Genomic DNA, 24036 nt, shown 5'->3' with positions numbered 1-24036 from the left:
TTCAATGTTTCCCAAATATACAAGAATAATTTAACTAATGATCCAAAATATTTAGATCTGATAATAGAATTCATCAAAGTACATGCTACGAAAAAAAAACAAACTTCGAACGTGATTAAAGAGCAATTTTCCACTATCCTATAAATTATTAGTTAATATCATGTTTTAGTTCATAAGAAAAAAAATATGCATGTGTTTAGTAATTAACAACTCAAAAAGATGAATGAAATGAATACCCTTATTTAAACGAAAACGTATTACTCTTTTAAAACGGAAATCATCCATAATGATCAAAGAGTAGAAGAAATTACTGCTGCATTTAATTTTTTTTTTGTTATTATTAATCAACGCATCGTGTAATTAACGCTCTCACAGCATACAAAAATCTTGTTTTCGAATTACGTCGTTAATAAGTTCTTTGATACATTAGTGGAGATTCCAATAATCAGGGGCTATCTATTCCAGGTAAAGGCAATTAAAAGAAAATAAGATTTCTGGTTACAAAATCATTAATGCCGCTCTATTCGGTGAACAAACTTGATTAATTTGGAATTTTTTTTTTTTTGTCAATAACAACGAGTAATTATTTTACATTGATGCTAAATTTTCACTGTAAAAATAACCCGCTCGTTTTTGAAGATATGAAATATTCTAAGCTGCTGAAAAAATTTTGCTGACGGATGGGGGGGGGGGGTCAGTGTTTTGCTGACTTTTGCTGACGGGGGGGGGGAAATGGCTGAAAATCAGCTTACGTAACAGCGAGCGCATCTCAACGGAAACAACACGTGCTGTTGAACATTCTCGCCCACGTAAAAGTTAAATCATGGCGGACGTTGCAGCGGTAAAGACACCACCGTACAATTTCGCCGATCCTACGCTGTGGTTCCTGATGTGCGAATCAACTTTCGAACTGGGGATTCCGAAACCGGTGACGGACAGTCGCACAAAATCCAACTACATAGTGGCCCATCTACCACCGGAAGCAGCTTCCATCATCCGCGATGTCATTACGAATCCAACGTCAACAGATCCCTACAGACACGTGAAATCGGAGTTAATCAAGCGCAGTGGTGAATCGTCACAGCAAGAGATACGGAAACTTCTCACTGGGGAGCAACTCGGTGATCGTCGTCCAAGTGAACATTTGCGCGTCATGCGGCGTCACGCGGAATCACACAGCGTTCCGGACGAGCTCATGCCGGAACTGTTTCTTCAGCATTTGCCACATCTGTGCATCCTGGCTGCGGTCACACCACTAACGTTGGACAAAGCGGCCGAAATCGCCGATCGCGTCATGGACGTAGCACCACAAGCGGTAAGTGACTGTTCTAACTCTTCCGCGAACTCCATCGAGGAACGTTTGTTGTCGGAAATCGAAAAGCTCCATCTGCGAATCGACGAAATTTCCCGAGGGAGAAATCGTAGCCCGTACCGAAATCGCTACCCGCGACAGCGTAGCAGATCGAAAAATCGCGACAAGCGTTGGTATCATCGACGATTCGGCACCGATGCCAAGAAATGTGTCTGTCCCTGCAAATATTCGGGAAACGAACTCAGCAAAGAGTAGAGGTGACTTGCTCTTTGCCATCTACGTCACGTCGCCTGTTTGTGAAAGACATGAAAACGAATCTATCTTTCCTCGTTGATACGGGCAGTGATGTTTCGATCTTGTCGGCAAGCCTTTCTCAGCGCAAACAACGGCCTGTTCAAGCTCGCAGCCGCGAATTCATCATCCAGACGAAATTTTTCCTGGCCATTTTACATCGCCAATGTGTCAACTCCTATACTGGGTGCGGACTTAGTTCATTATTTCGACTTAGTCCCGGACCTTCGCAACAAGTTCCTACGTCTATTTCCTTATGAAATTGAAACGTCCCGGTCGCGTCTCAAACGCAACGTGCATTCATTCGGTGAAAATAATAAATCACCGGTGATTACCGGTGACTCAGTGTATCACAAGCTGATTTCTGAATTCCCGGAGATCACTAAACTTCCTAATCCAAATGCACCAGTAAAGCACAACACCATCCATCATATATCCACAAAAGGACCGCCTGTGGTGGCGAAACGTCGTAGGTTAGCTCGAGACAGATTAAAAATAGCGAAATCGGAATTTCACAACATGCTGCAACTGGGGCATTTGAGACCTTCGAGGAGTAATTACGCCTCACCACTTCATATGGTACCAAAAAAGGGTACCTTGGAATTTCGACCGGTCGGAGATTTCCGTGCTTTGAATGCACAAACATTAAAAGACAAATACCCCGTTCCTTGCATTGCTGATTTCACTGCTGAACTGCATGGTACTAAAATGTTCAGCCATGTGGATCTCATAAAAGCCTACCATCAGATCCCAATAAATCCTGATGACATCCACAAAACAGCAATATGCACACCTTTCGGATTGTTTGAGAGCACCAGGATGCAATTCGGATTGTGCAACGCTTCTGCAACCTTCCAGCGATTTATCGATGAAGTGACCAGAGGACTTCCTGGAGTTTACGCATTCGTCGACGACATCCTGATTGCATCAAAAGATCCTGATGAACACATCCATCATCTCAGGACTCTCTTCTACAAACTTCAAGAATATGGACTCTGCGTCAACGTCTCCAAGTGTAACTTCGGTAAAGAAACCATCGACTTCCTTGGATTCCGGCTATCTACAAGCGGCATCGAACCTCTGACAGATCGAGTTCAGTGTATCTTGGATTATCCACAGCCAACGACCTTGACACAACTTCGAAGGCTTCTCGGTATGTACAATTTTTATCGACGTTTCATTCCGAAAGCTGCCGATTTGTTACATCTGTTAATAAAATTTCTCGAAGGTCATAAAAATAAAAAATCATCTCGTTCTGCTCGTGCCAACGACCAACTCGCGTGGACCGATGAAGCAACAAAGTCGTTCACTTTGGCCAAAGATGCCATGGCAAATGCCACACTACTGAGACATCCACTTCCTGGAGCTAAATTAAGTGTTTGGGTAGATGCTTCAGATATCGCAGTGGGTGGTGCTCTCATGCAATTAGCCGACAAATGGGAACCCATCACATTTTTCTCTATGAAATTGTCCAAAAGTCAAAACAAATGGTCCGCATACGACCGAGAACTGTTTGCAATTTATTCATCTATAAAAAATTCAAACACATGCTCGAAAGAAGAGAATTCATTATCTACACAAATCAGAGGCCCCTGATTTACGCCTTCAAGCAGAATCCAAACAAATGTTCGCCGCGACAGCTTCGTCATTTGGACTTGATATCCCAGTATTCAACCAATATCCGTCACGTTCAAGGCTCTCAAAATTATGTCGCAGATGCACTGTCAAGAATCGAAATCGACGTAATAACTAGTTCTAAGGACATTAATTTCAAAGAATTTGGGGAATTTCAATCAAGCGACCCGGAACTGAAAGAAATTTTGAAGGGTAACAACACATCTCTACAGCTGGAACTGAAGCCATGTCATCTAACAGATGGTGAATTATGGTGTGACATTTCAACTGGCTCACCCAGACCTTTCGTTCCAGACTCGTATCGGAAGCTGATTTTTGACCACCTTCACAATCTACCACATCCCGGAATCGCTGTAACAAAAAACCTTATTTGCTCACGATATGTGTGGCCAAACATGAACAAAAACATCACAGCTTGGGTACGCTGTTGCCAATCATGCCAGCGATCGAAAATCCAGAAGCACACAAAAGCACCTCTGAGCACCTTCGCACTTCCCGACGCTCGTTTTTCACATGTGCACATTGACATTATAGGCCCTTATCCACCATCAAACGGGAACATCTACTGTCTTACCATGATAGATTTACAAGATGGCCCGAAGTAACACCGATACCGGACATACGTGCCGAAACCATCTGCAAAGCATTCTTTGATTCATGGATCAGTCGTTTTGGTTGTCCCTCAACAGTGTCCCCAGATCGAGGAACTCAATTTTAATCTCATCTCTTCCAGCAGATCGCAGCACTACTAGGAACAGATCGCATACAAACCACTGCATATCATCCAATTGCCAATGGCCTGGTCGAGCGATTTCATCGCACCCTGAAAAGTGTCATCATTGCTCACGACAATACCAAATGGTCAGAATCGCTTCCGATAGTCCTCCTGGGTCTATGATCCGCTTTCAAGGAGGATCTTCAAGCTACCTGTGTCGAACTGGTGTATGGAACCACTATTAGATTGCCATCTGACCTACTTTCGGATGAGGTGTCCAAATCTACACCAGACGCTACCTATGCACCAATGCTGTCTTCGCCCATGAGGAGTTTATCACCCGTTTCTCCATCTCATAAGAAAACTTTCAAGATTCATCCTTCCTTAAAATCTTGTTCTCATGTGTTCTTACGCGTAGACAAAGTTCGACCTGCATTAAGCGCACCCTACACTGGACCATATCCTGTAGTGCAAAGGACCGAAGTTTTTGTAATCAAAGTAAATGGTAAATCTATCTCAGTGTCAATCGACAGAGTCAAACCTGCATTCACCATGGATGACAGAGAACCACCTGCAGTCACCGAACTACCAAATGAGATCAGTTCTAAATAGGACTCCAAAAGTCCAGTGTCAACGACAGAAAAAACAGTAACAACTCGTTATGGACGAAGAGTTCATTTTCCAGAACGATCTGTTTCGTATTTTTGATTGCACATGTTTTTACACCCATTTATATTCTTGTGTTATGCCTTTACATTTTCGCATATGTGTTTATATTATTTTCGCATTTCTCGCATAAGTGTTAATTTACATTTTTTTTTTTCAAATCATTGCAAATATGTTAACATCGTATACATTCGTATTTCTCATTCGTCTTTGCAAAATATTGAATTCTCAGCTGTCACAAATATTTATACACACATGCACATTGCTTATTATTTGTTATAATTTTGTAATATCAATATGTGAATGTCAATCTTGTATTTCCTACATTAGCGTTCGCTCGCTCACTGGGGAGATAGTCTGTGGCGTCGCCGCCGACACGTGTGGGAAAAAAAAACCACTTCCTCAGAGCGATGTACTGATGTACGCGCTCAAAGCGCCATCGTGTGATTTTTCTACTTATTGCGCAGTTCGTTTCTCGTCCTGTATATAGTACGTCGTGTAAAATAAAGTCCGTCCCAGGTGTAAGATATAAATGCATGTCTCTGTCTTGTAACTACACGCAACCGATGCCTCTCATAATTCCCGATACCCCCATCTGAAAGAAAACAAAGTTAAAGAGCACATTTCATGGACAGGAATTAAAATTCTAGCAATATTGAATTCTAACACAATTGGCACGTTTAAAAACAAATATGATATAAATATACGGGGATAAAATAGAGAAGCTCTCCAGATTTCGATGAGACAACCATAATCTTTTATGGACAGTATATATAAGTCGGTCATTTTGGTTCGAACAACCCACGATTCTCTTACGAGTTGAATGGTGCCACTATCCCGGATGCAACTAGGGTCACCGATTTGGGAATTCTCATTGACGAGCGACTCAAGTTTTCTGAACATTGTTCAGCGGTGGTCAAAAAATCGAATAGAATGCTTGGTCTCATTTTCAAAAAGGTCTCTTCGCGTTCTCCTAAAGTCATTCTTCCGCTTTTTCGAGGCTTAGTTCGTCCTGGACTGGAGTATGCTGTAAGGTTTTGGAGACCATACCTACAGAGGGACATAGACTTGTTTGAAGGGGTGCAGAGAAGAGCTACGAGTGTCCTTATTGGCACACGGTGCTTGAGTTATGAAGAGAGACTTCATTTTTTGAATATGTTTACATTGGATGAACGCAGGTGTCGAGGAGATATGATCGAAGTGTTCAAAATTTTCAATGGGATGAATAGGATGGACCACGAACTTTTAGTACACCGCCAATAGACTGCTTTTACAAGGGGGCACCAGTATCAATTGGTGAGGGACCATGCGAGGCTATGGTGTCGCAGGGAATTTTTCTCTAATAGGATTGTTAATAAATGGAATAGCTTACCCCCGGAGGTAGTAAATTGTAACACAATTGACACGTTTAAAAAGAAATACGATAAACATGTTGGGGTAAATCGAGAAGCTATCCATTCTTAGAATAAGACAACCATAAGTATTCTTTATGGGCATCGTATAATATTTTATCACGTGTATATATTGATTAAAATTTTTGTTAATGACATTTGTAATTGGGTTGCGATATTTTTGAAATATATGACATCCACATTTTTATGGGCATCTTTTCTCAGCCACCTCGTTGGGCATTTCGCCTGTTGTGGCGTTGTATTTGTATATTTATACTTTATCACAATTATTGGTTTTTCAATGCTCTTATTGGATTGCTGTATGTAGCGACCCTTTTTCCAACTATGTTTATTATCATTCTTTTATTATTATTATTTATGTCACTGTGGCAACATATCTATTTCCATGTAGTCAAAGCCGACTATCATTATTATTTGTTTACATTAGGCTTATCCGCATGCCTGCCAGACGCTCTTGCTGTTTTGAGTTTGTAAATTTTTTATTTATTTTTTATATTTAAATACAACTTGTATAACGTGATCCTCACGTATTCCCAAGGGATCATCATGATCCGTCTAGGGAATTTGTTAGTGTCCATGCCCGAACCCCGGTGAGAAGCTAGTTCCCTAACCACTCGACTGCCAGGCGGCTTATATAAATTATATAAATTGTGTGTGTGTGTGTGTGTGTGTGTGTGTGTGTAAATAAAACATGTATAAATAATTAAAAATCGCTGCATTCAACTTGTGAGCTCTCCTACCAAACGACGTTGCGCCTCCAACGATCCATCCTAGCGCCTCCTCCATCCATCTTTTTATGGGCATTTTGTCTGTTATGACCTTTGTATTTGTATATCTATTGCTTTTATCCACTGAAAGCTCTATCCGCTCGCCCTTCTCTGCGAAAAATGACTGTCTATATGGCCAAAAGAAGATTTTTTGAATATACTCTGTGTTCGTATAATAAAAAACATCTATTTATCTATTCATTTTATAAAAGTGGGTTATTTTAAATGACTAGCAGACGTCTCTGTTGCTTGTATCCAATGAAATAGAAAGATCTATCCGCTTACCCTCTATGAGAAAAATGGCTGCCAAAATGGACGAAATTCGATTTTCTGCTCAAACAGCGACTTTAAAACTAAAATATTTTCAGAAAAGCAAGGCGACACAACGAAATTCACTGAACAGAAAGTTTCACCAAATACCATGATTGCAACAGGAAAAATTAAAAAACTATGGATTTTCAAGCCTTTTCTGTTCAACATAATGGCGGGCGTTTGACAAAGTCAGAAATTCCAAAGATATGATATGATTCTTCCACTTTCTATTCTGTTCTTTTAATATTTTTATTCTGAATACACAGAAAATATTGTTTACATATATACCTATCACTCCTATATTGCTCCAATATCGCTGTTGTACAAAATATAAAAAGTGCAAAACCATTTTTTTCGGTATTTTCAATGGTTCTACAGAATTCCGATTCATGTAGCTGTACAAATACGCAAATTAGATCGTTGAAAATTTGGGTATTTTCATTCATTGGCATCCCCTGTACGTATGCCGAAATAAAAACAAAAAAAACCGAGTAGGTCGTGCAAATCTCTTGGGTTTAGTTGCTGCGGAATAAGCCCTATAGATTGAAATAATATTTGGACAGGTATCCTAGCTGTATCTAATATAAGACCTAGAAGGATCTAATATTTGATGAACAGTAGCCATAAAAAATAGGCAATAACTCATTTCAATTACAAAACAATTGTTGAAATTACATTCAACATTACAATGTGTTGAAACACATTCTCTTTAGATAAAATTCCATGAAAAACTTGGAAATATATGAATAAACGTATTTAAAAAAAAATGTATACGTATTATTAGACGGCTTTTTTGGGTCTTGAAAAATATCCAAATAGAATAAGGTTATTTTTTGAGTAATATTATAGTATCATGCTAGCAATACACACACCACATAATTTTAATAAGAGTTTATGCGTCCAATTCATTTTACTCAGCTTCAAATAACATGGAATTTTGTCCTTTGAAAAAATGGGTAAGAAAAGCATCACAATTTTCTTGCTTTGACCAGAATGGATAGTATAGAGAAGAATATGATGAAAATGAAAGGAAAAGAATTATTTGTATGGGTCCAGGGTTTGAGCATGGACATACTCACACAAAAGATCAACTGTCCGGAGAACGTGCTCCTTTGATAAATGGGAACATTTCATCCTCCTCTTCGTTTTTCTTTTCACAAAAGGATTTATTTGTATGAGCGCACATGCGGCAGCAGCTCTCGAAAAAGAAATGCTGCTGTGGGCTCATCGTTTACACGATGCAAGAGTTTTCCGAGTATCAACCTGGCTTCTGTGTATACGGATACTCTTCCTTTACAACGACACAGCAGTACAAAGAAAATCGGTATGGAAAGGTATGAGCTTTCTATTGATTTGCAACGCAGAATGCTTCTCGCCCCGTAAGTGCACCCTTTATCTCATCAGCCGTCCGTCGTAGAGGTATATTTTCAGAGATCAAAAATGCTCAAAAGGTGTTCAAAAGTCACTCTGTACCAGTTCTGAGAGTGAAAATACAGTGTGCAACAAAATGAAAAAACAACTAAATTTTTGTACTGTCCCCCCTTGTCCTCTAACTTTCAAATCTCTTGCAGCCCAGCATCACAGCATAGTTTAGAACAGAGTGCCTAGAACAGAGCCTAACATTCTGAGTGCATATCTAGTTGTCTCATCTTTCATATGTAGTTCGTATTTAGTGCTGCTGCCATCTGTATTTCAAATTTGCAAGTAAAGTGAAATGATTAAATATTATTTGTACCGTTGTAGGTCCGCTGCTCTCTGTGCAATACAATGATAAATGAAAAAATATATATATTGCATATATATTTATAGAAAACAGATATTTTCTAGATGTTATATCCAGGTGAACTCGAAAAGAAAAGTAATCTGGTCTCCACCAGAACTCAAACCCAGGCCCTCGCTCATACCGGGCAAGCAGGCTGCTACCTACACCACTGGAGATGGCATTGATAGCCTTTCAACTTCAGCAAATGACCCCTAAGTAGGACAGTAGAGGGAGTGATAGAAGGCTTTATTTTGCTCAGCCCAAGATATCAAACAAGCAGACATTTTCCGAGGCCCTCATATTTTCCATATGCTGAGGTGAAGTCGGAAACAAGTCATAAAGCAAAGTCGCATTGTTGCCACACGCTACATTGCGGGAAATAAGGAAGGCAGGTTCGTGTGACCAGTGTTGTAGTTGGTAGCTTGCTTGCCCGGTTTGGGAGGGGGGCTCGGTTCGATTCTCGGTGGAGACCTCCAGACTAACCGTGGCCTCCAATCTACCCCCCAGGGGATATAATTTGGTTCGTCACAAGAGACATGAGGCACGGTGGACACCAGTGAGTTTTTTTTCTGAATTCGACTGTCACTACTTATTGGGTGAATAATTGTCAAAATAAAATGTTGGCTTTAAGCCTATATATATATTTATTTATTTATTTATTAGGCTTAATATATATATATATATATATATATATATATATGTATGTATGTATGTATGTATGTATTTATATTTATTTACTTTTATACTGCATACCGGCGTAAAGTCTTTTATGCAGCACAACATAATTTAATTTATTTTGTCATTTCCCAATCCTGACGTTTTACAAATAGTCTTTCTCAGGCGATGTGAAGAAGAAAGGCAAGTTCGCGCATGCACGTGTAAAACACGCGTGTTTTTCTTTGAGTAGAGAAAACAAAAATCGGACCCAACGTCATGTCTAAAGTACAAATGCAGTATATGCGCCAAAAATCGAGGACAGAATTAAAATATTCAATGTTTCAAAAAATGTTGGTAGATACAGTACAATCACATTCCTTTTCTCTGCATGAAATAACTAAAACAAGTTGCAATTGTCCATTTTCAAAAAAAACATATATATATATATATGTATACAACGAGCATGAGATATTTATGTGTGTAAATATTGACTGGAAGAGTAAATGAAAAAGAACATTCTATACATGAATAGAAATACTTCTACTCAGATACTCAGGCAATATCACATAGTAATACAATAAAGGATATAAATACTATATGCATTCCGTAAATGGCAACAAGGAAAGGAATTAGGCAGCTAACTTCTACTGCAATGAAATCATATAACACATAAGAATAGAAGAATGATTATAATGCACCAGTGGCAAAGTAGATAAAGTGTGAGGTAATCGGATGACAAATACACAGAAGGATAGTGATACCAATGCGCAATTTCTTATTTATCTATGTTTTTGTTCTTTTTTCCCTTATTCATTTTTTTCCTACATTAATAACGGGCATAGTAATAGAATGCACAATTTTCGTTGTAAGAAGATCAGTAGAGTGCGAAGTCAGTATGCAATATCCTTTTCCGCCTACGGTATATGGTTCTATGCAATGGGTCGTAATACACTATCTCATTGAGATGGCTATATTCCGAGTTCTGTAGTTTGTCATAGTGGCTTCAGATAGATCCTTGATGAATTCCACTATAAGCAATATACACAGATCTTTCTTGATGTCATCTCCACGTATAAATTTAGGTGACTTCGCAAGAGACCTTAGAATTTTGTCTTGCTGAGATTGTATGAAAAAAACATGAAATTGCATAACATGAAATTACATAACATGAAATTGCATAACATGAAATTGCATAACATGAAATTGCATAACATGAAATTGCATAACATGAAATTGCATAACATGAAATTGCATAACATGAAAGATTGCATAAAAATACATGAACAATAATTTATGCCACATATTGCTCGTTTTCATGCTGCACATCCCTTTAAAACCAACAACAATTTAATTTTACGAATTGAAACAGGTACTTTTGCTTTTATTCAAGAGGTGACAGCATAGAACCTAACTGGCCTTTCGAGCCTGGACTTTCAACACAACATTGCCCTCCAAAAGTTTGTTTAAAAAAACAATATCCTGAAATTTCGGTTTTTCAACTAATCAGCAATGCCATTTAATTTTTTGGAGCATAAAAAATACTAGCCCTTCAAGGACACTGGTGTGATGCTGTAAATAGATTAATCATCTGAATCTGTGTCGGTGATGGTATCTCGTGGGAGATATTGGCTAAAATTGGTGAATAGAGGAATTTTTCAGCGTTTGTTATAAATTTTGAGAGTTTTATCAATTAAAAATAATTATTAATTTTTTAATTTTGTGCAATGCTTTTCTAAAGCGGAATACCGAACTTGGCTGCGTATTTTTACCCATAGATAGAAGCACATTAATTCTGAATTTGTAGGGAGAAACTCACTGAAAAGGGAAATTTTTGTGAAATGTTTTGGTTGGATGAGATTAGTTAGTAAAACGAAGAACTTTTGTTCATACAAAATAAGTAATGGTTTAAAACAATTTAGACTGCATCAACACGTCTGATTATCATATTATTTTGTTAAAACTAATTTTATTTCAGACAGGAATGAAAATTTTTTAGGATGTATTTTTCGTTTTATATAGGGCATATTTACAGTTTTTTTAAGAGCATAAATGCATTTTTTATAGAATATATTTAAGAAATTTTTAGAGCATAAAAATACTAGTTCTCGCTGTAAGAAATAATTGAGAATTAATAGACAATTGGCAACATTTTCGGCAAGAATTCTCAATGTTCCGTATTTAGTAGATAGCAGGTTCTTTTATATTCCTCGGTTAATTATGGTCATCCTAATCATAATGATATAAAAAATTCCTCCGAATAGTGTTTACTTGCATCTGGTTATATAATCCAAATTCGAAAGGTCTTGAAAACATCAATCTTGGTTATAATGACGCCCAGTTACAACGAAAACATGATGTTCCTACCGAGTTTTTGACTGCACATTCCGTTATAGCATATATGTCAAATACATGTCGTAAAAATGGAAAAAAACATATATTTTTCATGAATATTTTACGCATTGGTGATCTAAACTTTCATTCATGTACAAACCGTACTAAAATATTCTAAAACAAAGAATTTTCTCAATTTAAAACTTTAAATATTTTAAAAGTACAATTTTTGTGGTAAAATTGTCTGATTATAAACCGGAAAAATAAAAGGAATCCGTGAAAAGAATTCTTTTTTAAATTGCTTTATATAGTTAATGCTGATTCCAGATTTCCATTTACCCACAAATCCGACTTTTGAAAAAGATAACTACACTCGAGCAATGTGTGCATCTAATTAACATTCTTTTCAAATGAGAAAGATGAGCCGCATGGGCGAGCTAACTATTCCAAAATGAGAAGAAAAAAGAATGTTTTAAATGTTATAATCGCTTTTTTTCTCTTTTTTTAGAAAAAGTGAAGATTAGTAAATAAAAATATAAAGGGTTCTTTTTTTCTGAATATGTTTCACTGTGTGGAAACGTATGGAAGACAAAAAAATAGCGTTAACGATGGTGAAAAGTAGAATCACAAAAAATATTACGAGTTTGTGTTTTTGAAAATCAAAGAAAAATTTTCTTTCCCTTTAGAATTTTTAATTTTTTCTTCCGCGTACTAACATTATTATTTTTGCGTAAAAAGTGCAAATAAATCACTGAAGTTGAAAGAAATTAGGATAAGAAGCCTAAAAAGAAATAGTAACAACAATAATCGTAATTATTATTACTTCGTTGCGTATCGCTGAAACTAGTGACTGGATGTGGGTTGGAAAATATAACTTTTATCACCTTCCTTTACTTTTTTAATTGCATTTTTTTAATTACCACGTTTACACATAGGGTGCTCGAGAAAATATCCCAAAAGAATTAAAAATCGGGGTGATGATTAGAAAATCAAAGTAAAATATGTAAAAAAAAAATTCAACAGAATGGGAAAATGAGACTGATCTATAGCGCCAAGTAGGTATAATAATTTCAAGAAAATAGAAAAAAGGAAAATTTTATATTTCATCGAAAAATGTTTTTTTTTTTAATTTCTGTTTATTTATATTATACCGAAATAATATTTGCTAAGTGATTTAACTAATTATTGAATTGTCAAAAAGTTATTGGTGATTGGAATTCATGAATTTCAAAACTTTGCACCAGATGGAATTAATCTCTAATTTGATAAGATCGGGTATGGGACAAAAATTTATAAATTTATAAATACCGATACGTCGGCAAATATTCCTCCTAATACCACGAGATGATATTCTTTAGGTGTAAGGGAGTTTCAAACTGCACTGACAGGCACTTGATTGGGTTGCGTAATGATTCAAATTTCTATTATCCCCCCCCCCCCATTCACTTTTGTATGGTGGTCAAAAGTGATTGGATCTTTATGTTTTTCTTCAATAATGGACCGTAGAATTTTCATACTTTGAACACTCAGAGTGAAACACCACGCTGAAACTGCACGCATATATTCCCCATGAATACGAATAAGATTTGAAGTCTGAACGCTTTAAAAATTCCGCATATTCCCATGCTCTTCAACCTGGTCACAATCTGTGGCAATTTCCCCTGCCCAAACTTCACCAAATTATTGGAGCAACTACATGATCAGGAAGCTGCATCACCGAAGGGTGTGAAGGGTGCTTTTGATATTTATATGAGAAAAGACATTGTTCAGCCGTGTTAGTAACGAAAATCCAAGAGGGGAACCAAATGAGAGTTAATGCAGCATTTTATAACACAAATATACAACGATGCACATATATAATTTTCTCAAAGAAGCAGCGGATGTCCAATTACCCAGAAGAAAAGGTAAATAAAACGGAACTTCAGTTTATTCATCGGAGTGCCGTACATGTGACTGTAATAGCGCATACATATTATAACAGGCGTATAAGAGGGTAAATAGGATGATCACTTTGTAAAGAATTAGTTTGTTGTTGATCGACAGAGACGGATTTCATCGGCGTATTCTCGTAAGAGCCCCTTTGGATTGCTCTGTATTCTTTATAACTTCAAAGCAGTGATGTGTGAATACGTTTGTTGAGTTTACTCAAAACTACAGTCAAACCTCGTTAATAAGTCACTCTGGGAGACCATAAATATCACCTCGTAAGTTGAGTGACTCGTTTGACAGAGTAAGCCGTGGCCGCGCTGATTCTTGTCTCTCTAGTGATGCAATTATGCAAAAAACTAAATTTTAGAATTCGAACGAATTCAGTTATGAAGATTGATTTCTCTAGTTTTTCTTAATTAATTTATGTTTATTTGCTACATAATTACGCATTTGAACTACACAAAATATTGGTGAATTTTCTGACTTTCGGAAACTCGCAAATTTTTCCGTATGTTTATGGAAACCAAAGTACTGTCGTCTTGTATGGCAGTTGAATTATTTTGGAATATCAAAAATAAAAACATTCTTCATGGATTCGAAAAAAAATATTCATGGAAAAAACACTGGTGAGTTTTGTTTGTGTGGAATTGGAAGTTGAAGAAGCGATCCCTTTCTCTAAAGAAGATAGAAATTAGAAGTATCTGTCCGTTGTGCTTTCTATTCCCGATACAAATTTTTCTTGCATAGATCGATTTTTCACATTCCCCCACTATAACGTTGTTTTGTCTTTAAAGGTGAACGAACTGTTTTTGAACTTTGGAGAACATTTTGACAGTAGGGATGAACACAGGGTTACAGATGATCGACAATCATCCACCTAAGATTTGTTTAAAACGTCAAAAAGCCAGCAAAAATATGCGGCTTATAGTATATATCTCACGTTCAACTATATTCATATTTGGCACACACAGAAAACTGCTGAAATTCTGCGGCAAACATAGAAACAGTGTCTCGCATAAAATATATACGACATAACACCCTACACGCTATTGTTAATTTTCATGTTACAGCCATTGTTCGATACGTCGGTTTTAATACAACCAATTTTACTTCAAGAATTATAACATACTTTTGTATTTATGTCATGGGTTACAGCAGGGTCCCACCTCTGTTTCTTGCGTAATTAATCGTTGATTATAGATACCGAAACACAATAAGTCCGACTCATACAGTGGTCTAAATTGCGAAGTTAGAGAAATAAAAGTTAGAGAAATTAGTTATTGGAAAAAAAATTCAAAAATTGAGTATTCGGATCGGGGAACAAAATCGTATCAGTATGTAGAGAAATGTCTGTTCTATCTTGGCGTTGTTTATTTTGTGATGTTTGTGTACATCGGGAAGCATATGTCAATATTCTTTGTTTATTAGTCGGTTGGGTTTGAGTGAAACCACAAAATTCTTTTTTTCATTCGTATATAGGTCTGTTTTCTTTTCGATACTTTGTTTTTTCAGCTCATTGTAGAATAAATGTGCTTAGAAAATGGCTCTTAAATTTTGCTTATTTTTGAGTAGTTTCGAGCAGAAAAAGTGATTTATAAAACAATTCCATCTATGTCCCACCTTGAAACTTCTTCCGGGTGTTTCGTATGGCGTGTTTTATGATCCATTGCGCACCTAGCCACCCCTTTTCTTGCAAGGAATTTTTAATATAGCCTTACGTATGACTCACATAGCGCTACTGGTGGATTGGGCTTTATTTTTAGAAAGTCAATAGATCTGTTGATCAAATACATTGATGAAAATGTTTCACAAAAATTCACACAATTTTGTGTCACACAAAATTCAAACATTTTCTTGAACATTAAATTTCGTCTGAATATAAAACATTTCATCAGTCACCTGTTAGAAAATTTAAAATTACGTAACAAGATCCTATCGTGTTTCCGCGAAAGGAATTCGTCGTGATTACAAGGAAAAACGATAAACTATGAAAAATACTACAACAAAGATCAGAGCAGAACTCGGAGAACTTTCCAACCCATTGGTTTAAAGAGCATGAACCGTAATCAGTAAGGGTTTTTCAGAAAAGCCCAGCACGAGCAAGATTTGATATGCCATACAAACTAATCCCAGATGGTCAACGTGCATGAAGTTTTACCATCACTTAGATAAATTTTAAAAACAAATATTCGTAGCTGACGTTATTTTCTTTATAAGATTTGTAGAAAAAATTACATAATCGGTGATTTCTCTACTTTTTATAATAAATTCCACTCCAACGCGAAATATGTGATGGGTAATACAAATCAGAAATACAATTTTTGTTATATTTTTCGATTTTACATGTTTTTTGAAGTGTTGTATTAAGGAAAGTAATTATTTTTTTTAATGAGAAACTTGTTTTATGCATGCAAACGTTGAATTAAGTGACTCCGAAAAGAAATATTTTCAGTGTAGAACATGTTAAGTATACTTTGCAATTAATTATTGTTTATTTAAATTTTTTCGTTCTGAATATCAGGGATATACATTATTGTTTTGAGTATAATCAATTAAAAAATAACAAATATCAGTAATAACTGAAAAAAAGTAAACTAGAAATAGTAATTTTTTTACTTTGAAAAGGCAGAGAATTTCAAGAAAGTAGAAAATGCGGTATCTTTTTGAAATGATTTTAAAATCACCGAATGCTATTATTTTTAATGTGGATCAAAAAGAGTTTTTAAGAGAGAGAAAATATTTTTCCAGCTAACTTCGGTCAATATGGATCGCTATGAGGTTTGGTTAGGAAGTTTTCCTCCTATTATTTATTTTGCTTTGAACCTTCTTTTAAAATGGTGGCTTTATCTATTCGATAGTTATGCGTTTTTTAGTGTGTGTGTGTGTGTGAGAGAGAGAATAGAGAGATTTTGAGACTGTCAGTCTTTAGTGTGGTACAAATGGAATTTTAATGGTTTTTATATGTGCACATATTTTGTTTTTTTAATGCATGAAATATACAGCACTATATCGCATAATAGACATTAATAAAAGCTCGTGTTTCCATGTCAGTCAGATATTTTTCATAGCGTTGAAATTTCTTTTAAAGTAGATTTTAAGATTCCATGTGAGCTTTCCGACTTGATGGATCATTTCCCATTTTTTCCTTGATGGATTTATTCCCGGTAATGCGAATGTAAAAGCGATAAAAGTTTAGCGGGATCCATTAAATTATAGAATCATTGCATTTCTATGCTTAAGCAAGTGCTAGCAGAAAAAAAATCAAAGGTTGATAGAGTGATCGACGCATCGTCGTATTTGCAGCACCTCTCTCTCTCTCTTCCGAACATAAATACATACATTTTGTTTTATATGTATACAGGGTGCATAACAAACGGGGTATGACATTTTACTGGAGAACCGTTGTTCCTAGAGATATTCTTCCAATTGAAAAAAGTTTTTGAATAGCGTGTAGTATTCAAACAAGTCAATTATGTTTCAAGAGGTTGCATAGTTTTAAAGTAAAAAAAAAAAAAAACTTCTATATAAAACCCGTGTGCCCAAAAATCGAGCAAGAAAGTTGTTGTCCTGTTTCTCTTGATGCCAACACAGCAGAAAAAAAAAATCTAAGTTACTCAGTGCAATATTCACAGAGATATTTGGATTTTCAAAATGGAAGATATTTGGGAGAGGAAAAAAAGCAGCATTAAAAATGCGGGTAAAACGGTTTATTTCTTATTTAGAGCTGCTTCCTCCAACTTTCCTCAGTCTTTCGAGTTCGAATATCTGTGGGGTTTTTTTAAACAGCTTTCTAATTGGGTTTTTGAGGATTTCCATATAAAAGTTGTCTATAAGATGTCCATATAAGTTTTTTTTCGTTACTTTATTTTTTATTTAATAATTATACAGACTCTTGAAAGATGAATGACATATCCGAGCACTACACGTTATTTGGAAACTTTTTCTAATTTGAAGTATACCTCTATGCAGGCGCAGATCTATGGTGGGAGGTAATCGGGGTGGTCACCCCCACCAAGCGGAATTCGAATATGATAATATTGCATTCAATAAATCCGTTGAAAATTAGTTGTGTATCAATGTTTTTGATTAAGTGACAAATTGAAGAAAACTTGGACTAAAAAACGGGGAATTGTTTCCTCAAAAAAGTCGGGACACAGTGAGGGACGTATGGTCAACCCACTCTTAATGTGTTAAAAAAAACATCTCTCCCAACAGTGACCTCTAGATCCGCCCCCTGCCTCTAGGTTCAACGGACCGCCAGTAAAATGTCATTCCGCATGTTAGCTATTCACCCTTTATATATAGTTACTGCTTTCTTGTTTTTCACAGACAAATTATTTGTTAGAAACGATTTTTAAAAACAAACCCAAAAAATCGGAATGCGAATTCTATCATTTGAGGTCATCTGTATATAACGTTCGTGAGTAAAAAAAGTGGAAAGAAGACTTCTGAAAACATTATTGTTACCATGAGAGATATTCGCTTGATTTCTATTACCAAACTATTACTCTCATGATTCTGGTGCGAGTAATTGTAAAACTGAATATTTTATTACCTGTCAAGATTAATAATTAATAGCGATTCACTAGACCGTCAGTTTAAATGAGATCTATTAATCACTCGGAAATAGCAGGAGATGCCAAATTTTTAATACCATCTAAATTAATCGATACCTCTTAACCCTCCATGTTTCCGTCCATACACTATTTGAATATATATGGCAAATGCATGGTAAAAAAAACTAACATACACCATCTCTTATTTTTTTTGTATTTTAAAAAGTACATATATTTTAGTGTCATTTCAATACAAAATACAGCTATATAAAGCTGTACAAACGCAATACATTTTTATCTAGAATGGGTTGATTCGTTGTTGGTGTCATTTTTGATAGGTGTAGTATTTTAGGAGTTGAGATTTATAAAATCGCACAAAAGTCAGATTAAAAAAACAAAATTCAAGGTAAAAGCTATTCACATAACATTTTGCTTTGCTAAGCAAGATGTTATCTGTTTTTAAATGGCATTAAAACAAAGTAAACTGTAAAATTTATCCTTAAATAATGATTTTAGCTATTTAAATATTCACTTTTATTAATTAAATTGCTGTGCTGGCATGCTGTTTTAGTACAAAATATGCTAATAGCAGCCATTCACATCTACATTCAATAAAAAAAGCATTATGTTCTTATTGGGGGGGGGGGGTACCAAAGTTGATTTAAGCAGTCAAGTTTTCCAGCTGAATGTTACATTTACGTGTTTCGTTGAACTAATATCAAAATTTGCATATCATATAATAGTTAATGCCCCATTTAGAACCTATTTATATATATTATTATAATTTTCATTTTGTTTTTTTATGCAGGTAGTATCCGGGAATATCAAGCGGTTGCTGGTGGCCGTGTGTCCATGCCATGCAACATCACAGCACCAAGTGCGGAAGATGTAGTGACTCTCGTGATGTGGTACAAAGGTGACATCAAAGTGCCCATCTACACCCTGGACGCTCGGAAAGGTCCCATAGAAAAGTCGAGACATTTCCCCAGTGCAAAACTCGGACGAAGGGTCCATTTTGATTTGTTCGTGAAAACTCCGGGTCTCACCATAGACCCGGTGAGGCCAGAGGACGACGGGACGTATAAGTGTAGGGTTGAATATAAGAGATATAGGACGCTTAGCTATACGTATCGCCTTCGAGTTATCGGTGAGCGAGACCTTCCTTCTTATTAGTGTTGAAGATGATGATTTCGTGGCTCGTGTTATATGAGTATGTGTGTGTGTGCATGTGTTTGGGTGTGATCAACGTGCAGCCAAACATTTTCAGTAAATCGTTCACGGTCAAGATGAATTTTAAGGCTAACAGATGCATTCATTCCACTACTCTGTTTTTTTTTTAATTTAAAAAAAAAATGAATTTAAAATCAATGGATATATTGATAAATTTTGAACTGCATCACGGTTTGGTGAATAATTTAATAAAAATCAACGATGGAAAGATTTCGGACTTTTTTGCAGCCGTCTCTCCGCAGTGAGCCCAACAACACAATACTAACCTAACATGGAAATTCAAGCAATTTCCATCTTTATTTCAGAAAATGGAAGACACCTGACAGCACGTACTCGAAACAAGCGCAACTCGACAACATAGATAAGTTAGGGCCACTCATACACTCAGAACACTCATTCCGGCATGTGCAGATTCGTTAGAAATAAAAAAAAAATTTGTAGGAGGTGCATGTACGGTTAAGTAGTAGTAGTAGTAGCCGAAGTACGAAAGCTTGGATAACCAAGCGGAGATTTAGATGTAGTTCGGAAAGTAAATTTGCATTCCTCTGTGGGGAATCGAACCAATAATCTCTCACTGTCACGGCGAGTGTTCTAACCATTGAACTACAGAGGACAGACATTTTCCTTCCTTAGAGCATATAAGCAGTAGTAGTCGTTGATGAGTGAATAAACGCAACATTTTATTTGTACACGCGCGACTTTGAAAATACGAATTAAGGCCGAACACACACTACGCTGACATGACGTAACAGGTCTATAGGTTCCAGTGCCACTGAGGTGCTGTAACCTAAAAATTTTTTGAGTGATTATTTTTTATTGTAATATGACTATGATGTCTTGGGGGGTACCCTTCCCCCCCATGGCAAAGCTGAACATTTATCTACACTGAGGAACTTTAAGCCGATGTTGGCATGTCTGTATGTGTGTATGTATCATGTTGAAGGTCTGTCTGCTCTCTGTAGAAAGATAACAGAACTGCTTCATCAAGAAAAGGAACATAAATGGAGGTTAACAACACTCGTATTCCAGCACCAAGAAGTGCGTGAATTACAATTCGTCGAGGTCAGAACCTAAACAAGCTGTCAGAAATCTTTCCATCATACTGCATTACAGTTGGCTAACTAGTGATGGCTGTGAAAGCCTGATCTTTTAATAACCTCACAGATCAATTCTTTTTGATAATTTTTCAGTAGTCATTATTACATTCAGATGGATGACTATCAGATCTATCCAGTGCCCTCGTTCATAAAAATATAATATTATGGGCCTAAACTTAGTTTATTATTATTACCAATAATAAAATTTCAAATTTAACAGCCGTATGCATAAATTTTAGTCACAGATTGAAACAATAAATGCCTTAAAAATTATATTATTAAGAGTTGAGTTTATTCTAGGGATTCTCACAGCGTATTCATGGAAAACAATGTCTGGCAAAAACTAGGAACCGGTCATTAATCCATCGTCTCCCATGTTTCTGAAATTGACATGATGTTATGAATGCTATTCACTCTTTGTGTAATTTTTCCAGTGCCTCCGAGAGAAGTGATCATAATGGACGAGCACGGGCAGAGAATTGACGAGACTATTGGACCTGTCGACGAAGGTTCAAACGTTACTTTAATTTGTGAGGCCGAAGGAGGTAATAATGACCATTTGGAAAGCTTTTAGTTTATCCCTTCATTTACTGGCATTACTTTAAAGTAACAAGTCAGATAATAAGTTATTTACTTTCAAACTAATTGTTTGAGAAAGAATATTTCTTTTGTCTTTAATTAGAACTTGGATGTCCTACCAAATAATTTACTTAATTATCTATTATTGTTATCATCATATATTTATAGGTTTATTTATACTTATTATAATTTTCTTCCTCATTCTACTTTTTCATAATATGGTAGATAAAATGTTACATTTTAGAGTTTTTTTTTCCTCACTATTCTCAATGTATAATGAACACCTGGTTGATAAGGGGTCACTCAAGTATAACGTCAGCATCGATAAGGAGGGAGGTGTGGATGATGCTTACGTTATCAACCGCACTTTATAAAAACATGAAATATTCTTAATGTCATCTTACTCGGTGCGCCAAAAACGAGTAAATCTTTTCGCTAAGTTTGTAAGCACCTGAACTATCATTCTACCTACTGATAAGTCTCCCCCTACAGAGCCATTTTAGTGATCTTTAACTGTTCCGCGAGTCCAAATGATCTGGAAATGTTTTCGGGCCACTTAAGTGCTCTGGAGCTCTTCACGTTTCACTCAAGTGATCCGTAATTATTCCGCGGATCATTTAAGTAATCTCAGAATGAGCCGCGGATCATTTAAGTGTTCTGGAACTGTGCCCCGAGTCATTTAAGTGATCTGTGAATGTGGCACGGGCCTACGTGACCGATCTGAAAAGTACGATCCACAATTATGCTACGGGTCACTTAATCGATCTGTAAATGAGCCGTTTAGGGCCACTTTGTTCATTTTTACAAAATTAGGTTTGGTGGGCCATTACATCAGATAACAATCAGGGCCACATTCGGTCCGCCGGCTAAGGATTTATCATATATGGCTTAAAGGGTGGATCGCAATGAATATCTCAAAACGAAATTTTGAGTTCTTAGCCTTCGATTAGCATTCAAATTAACAATAATTCATTACAATAACATATAAAAAGGTGCTTTCTTCCAAATTTTTAATTTTTTTTTAAATATTTTTTTAATATATTTTATTAAAAAATAAATTTTTGATTGTCTGCAGGGGGCAGAAGCTTTCTCCTTTAAAGACGTCCTTATGGACGTCTCTATTCTCTGATCCCACCAATATGCGTTAGGACTTCTTAGAAGGTGGGAAAACAGAGCTGACGAAATTTTTCTGACAAGGGAGGAGGAGGAGGTCAAAAATGGTTAAAAATTTGCTGAGGTTATACTTGAATGGCCCCTAATATAAAACCCGTACAAATTTCAATTCGTTTTATCTAACTCAGTTATATTAAAAACACAGATAGAAATACATGAATGAATAGATTATATTCTATTATATTATATATTATATGGTATTATATTCTATATATAAATAGAAAAATAGAAATAAATTAAAAACAAATAATATCCGAATTGTTTCTGTTGGGGTGAACTTGGATGGTCAGAAAAACTGAGGATTAAAATTGAAATTAATAGAGTCGGTCTCAGCGTAATTGGTGACCACATACAGGGAGCATAGCCAAAAGCACGTTGATCTCAGAGGCATACTTCAAATAAGAAGAAAGTATCTAAATAACCCGTCGAACTCAGACACGTTATTCATGCTGCGGAGGGTTGTATAGTTATTAAAATATAAAAATTAACTTTTTATACGGATGCGCTTGTGCTCCAAAACCCAATCAGAAAGTTCTTGGCCAGAAAACAATTATACACGTTCCTGCGTAAATATTCACAGATGTTTGTATTCGAAAAAACATGAAAAAGTTGAGAAAAAGCAATATAATATAAATGATGGGTAAAAGAGTTTTCCGTTAGATTTGTTGGTGTTTTATCACAACGTTTTTGAATGAAAATATCGCAGTAAATATTTCACTTAGAAACATGGATTTTTTTTTTGTTTTACTTAGAAGTGACAGGGCAACAACTTTATAACCGGGTTTTTGAGAACAGGGTGTCCGTATAAAAAGTTAGTTTTTTTTTGTTTTCTTCAATTACTGTACATCCCCTAGTAGCATTAATGACGTATCTGAGTTATACAGTTATTTGAACACGTTTTCTAATTGCAAGTACGCATCTAGAATCAACGGTTCACCATTAAAATGCGGCACATGTATGCACCCTGTATATCTATTAATGGATGTACCTTCCGCGACATTTCCCACGATAACAATATTGAGCTCCATTGAGCTAAAAACAAGTTTGAGACTTCCTTGTGAATGCATCTATATTTCATTCGAAGCGGGACTAGTCACAATGCAGCCTGATGTAAGTTCAATTGAGATCATAAAAGGCGTATTAGAGAAATCTGAGAAATCATTAGCTTCTTTCTTGATTCATGGAGAATAAATGGACTATAGATGCAAATTAGTCTACAAGTTTTATTTTAGGTTTTGCACGGTCTCATAAATGTAGTGCCACGATGAATGCGTGCTGTAATTCATGCTAAATTGACTCAAAAATACTAGAGTAATTCACTTTTGTTTATCTAGTTATTGTATGAAGAAACATTATTTATTAAGTAAAATAGATACCCGGACAGCAATTTTAACAAAAAAAATTAATTTAGACATTCCTTTCATTCATGTTTATATTTTTCCCTCATAAAAAAACACCAATCAACCGGCGCTATTAATTAAATAACGAATCATATTGGCAATTCATAACATATATATTGTGGGATATAATAGAAATGAATGAAACGTATCCATTCTAAAAAGAAATTTAAAAATATACTACTATTTAGTTCTAATGAATAGGATGGAATAAA

At 35.9% G+C, this 24036-nt stretch overlaps 1 protein-coding gene across 4 annotated transcripts in view; it reads left to right on the top strand.

The window, feature by feature from the left end:
* The window catches only part of LOC149077208 (nephrin-like), a 174484-nt gene that overhangs the window by 83185 nt on the left and 67263 nt on the right, over nucleotides 1–24036 (top strand). For all 4 annotated transcript variants that reach the window (XM_089244957.1, XM_089244955.1, XM_089244953.1 and 1 more), the window contains exons 2-3: nucleotides 19158–19492; nucleotides 21107–21217. In XM_089244957.1, the coding sequence (XP_089101083.1) occupies nucleotides 19158–19492; nucleotides 21107–21217 (446 nt within the window). The remainder of the gene's footprint in view (nucleotides 1–19157; nucleotides 19493–21106; nucleotides 21218–24036) is intronic.

This window comes from Pholcus phalangioides, unplaced genomic scaffold (assembly GCF_987345545.1).
Source record: "Pholcus phalangioides strain wild (caught in Gottingen) unplaced genomic scaffold, Ppha-v1.0 ptg000015l_1, whole genome shotgun sequence".
Classification (NCBI taxonomy): Eukaryota; Metazoa; Arthropoda; class Arachnida; order Araneae; family Pholcidae; genus Pholcus; species Pholcus phalangioides.
This window is presented reverse-complemented; position numbering and strand designations above follow the sequence as displayed.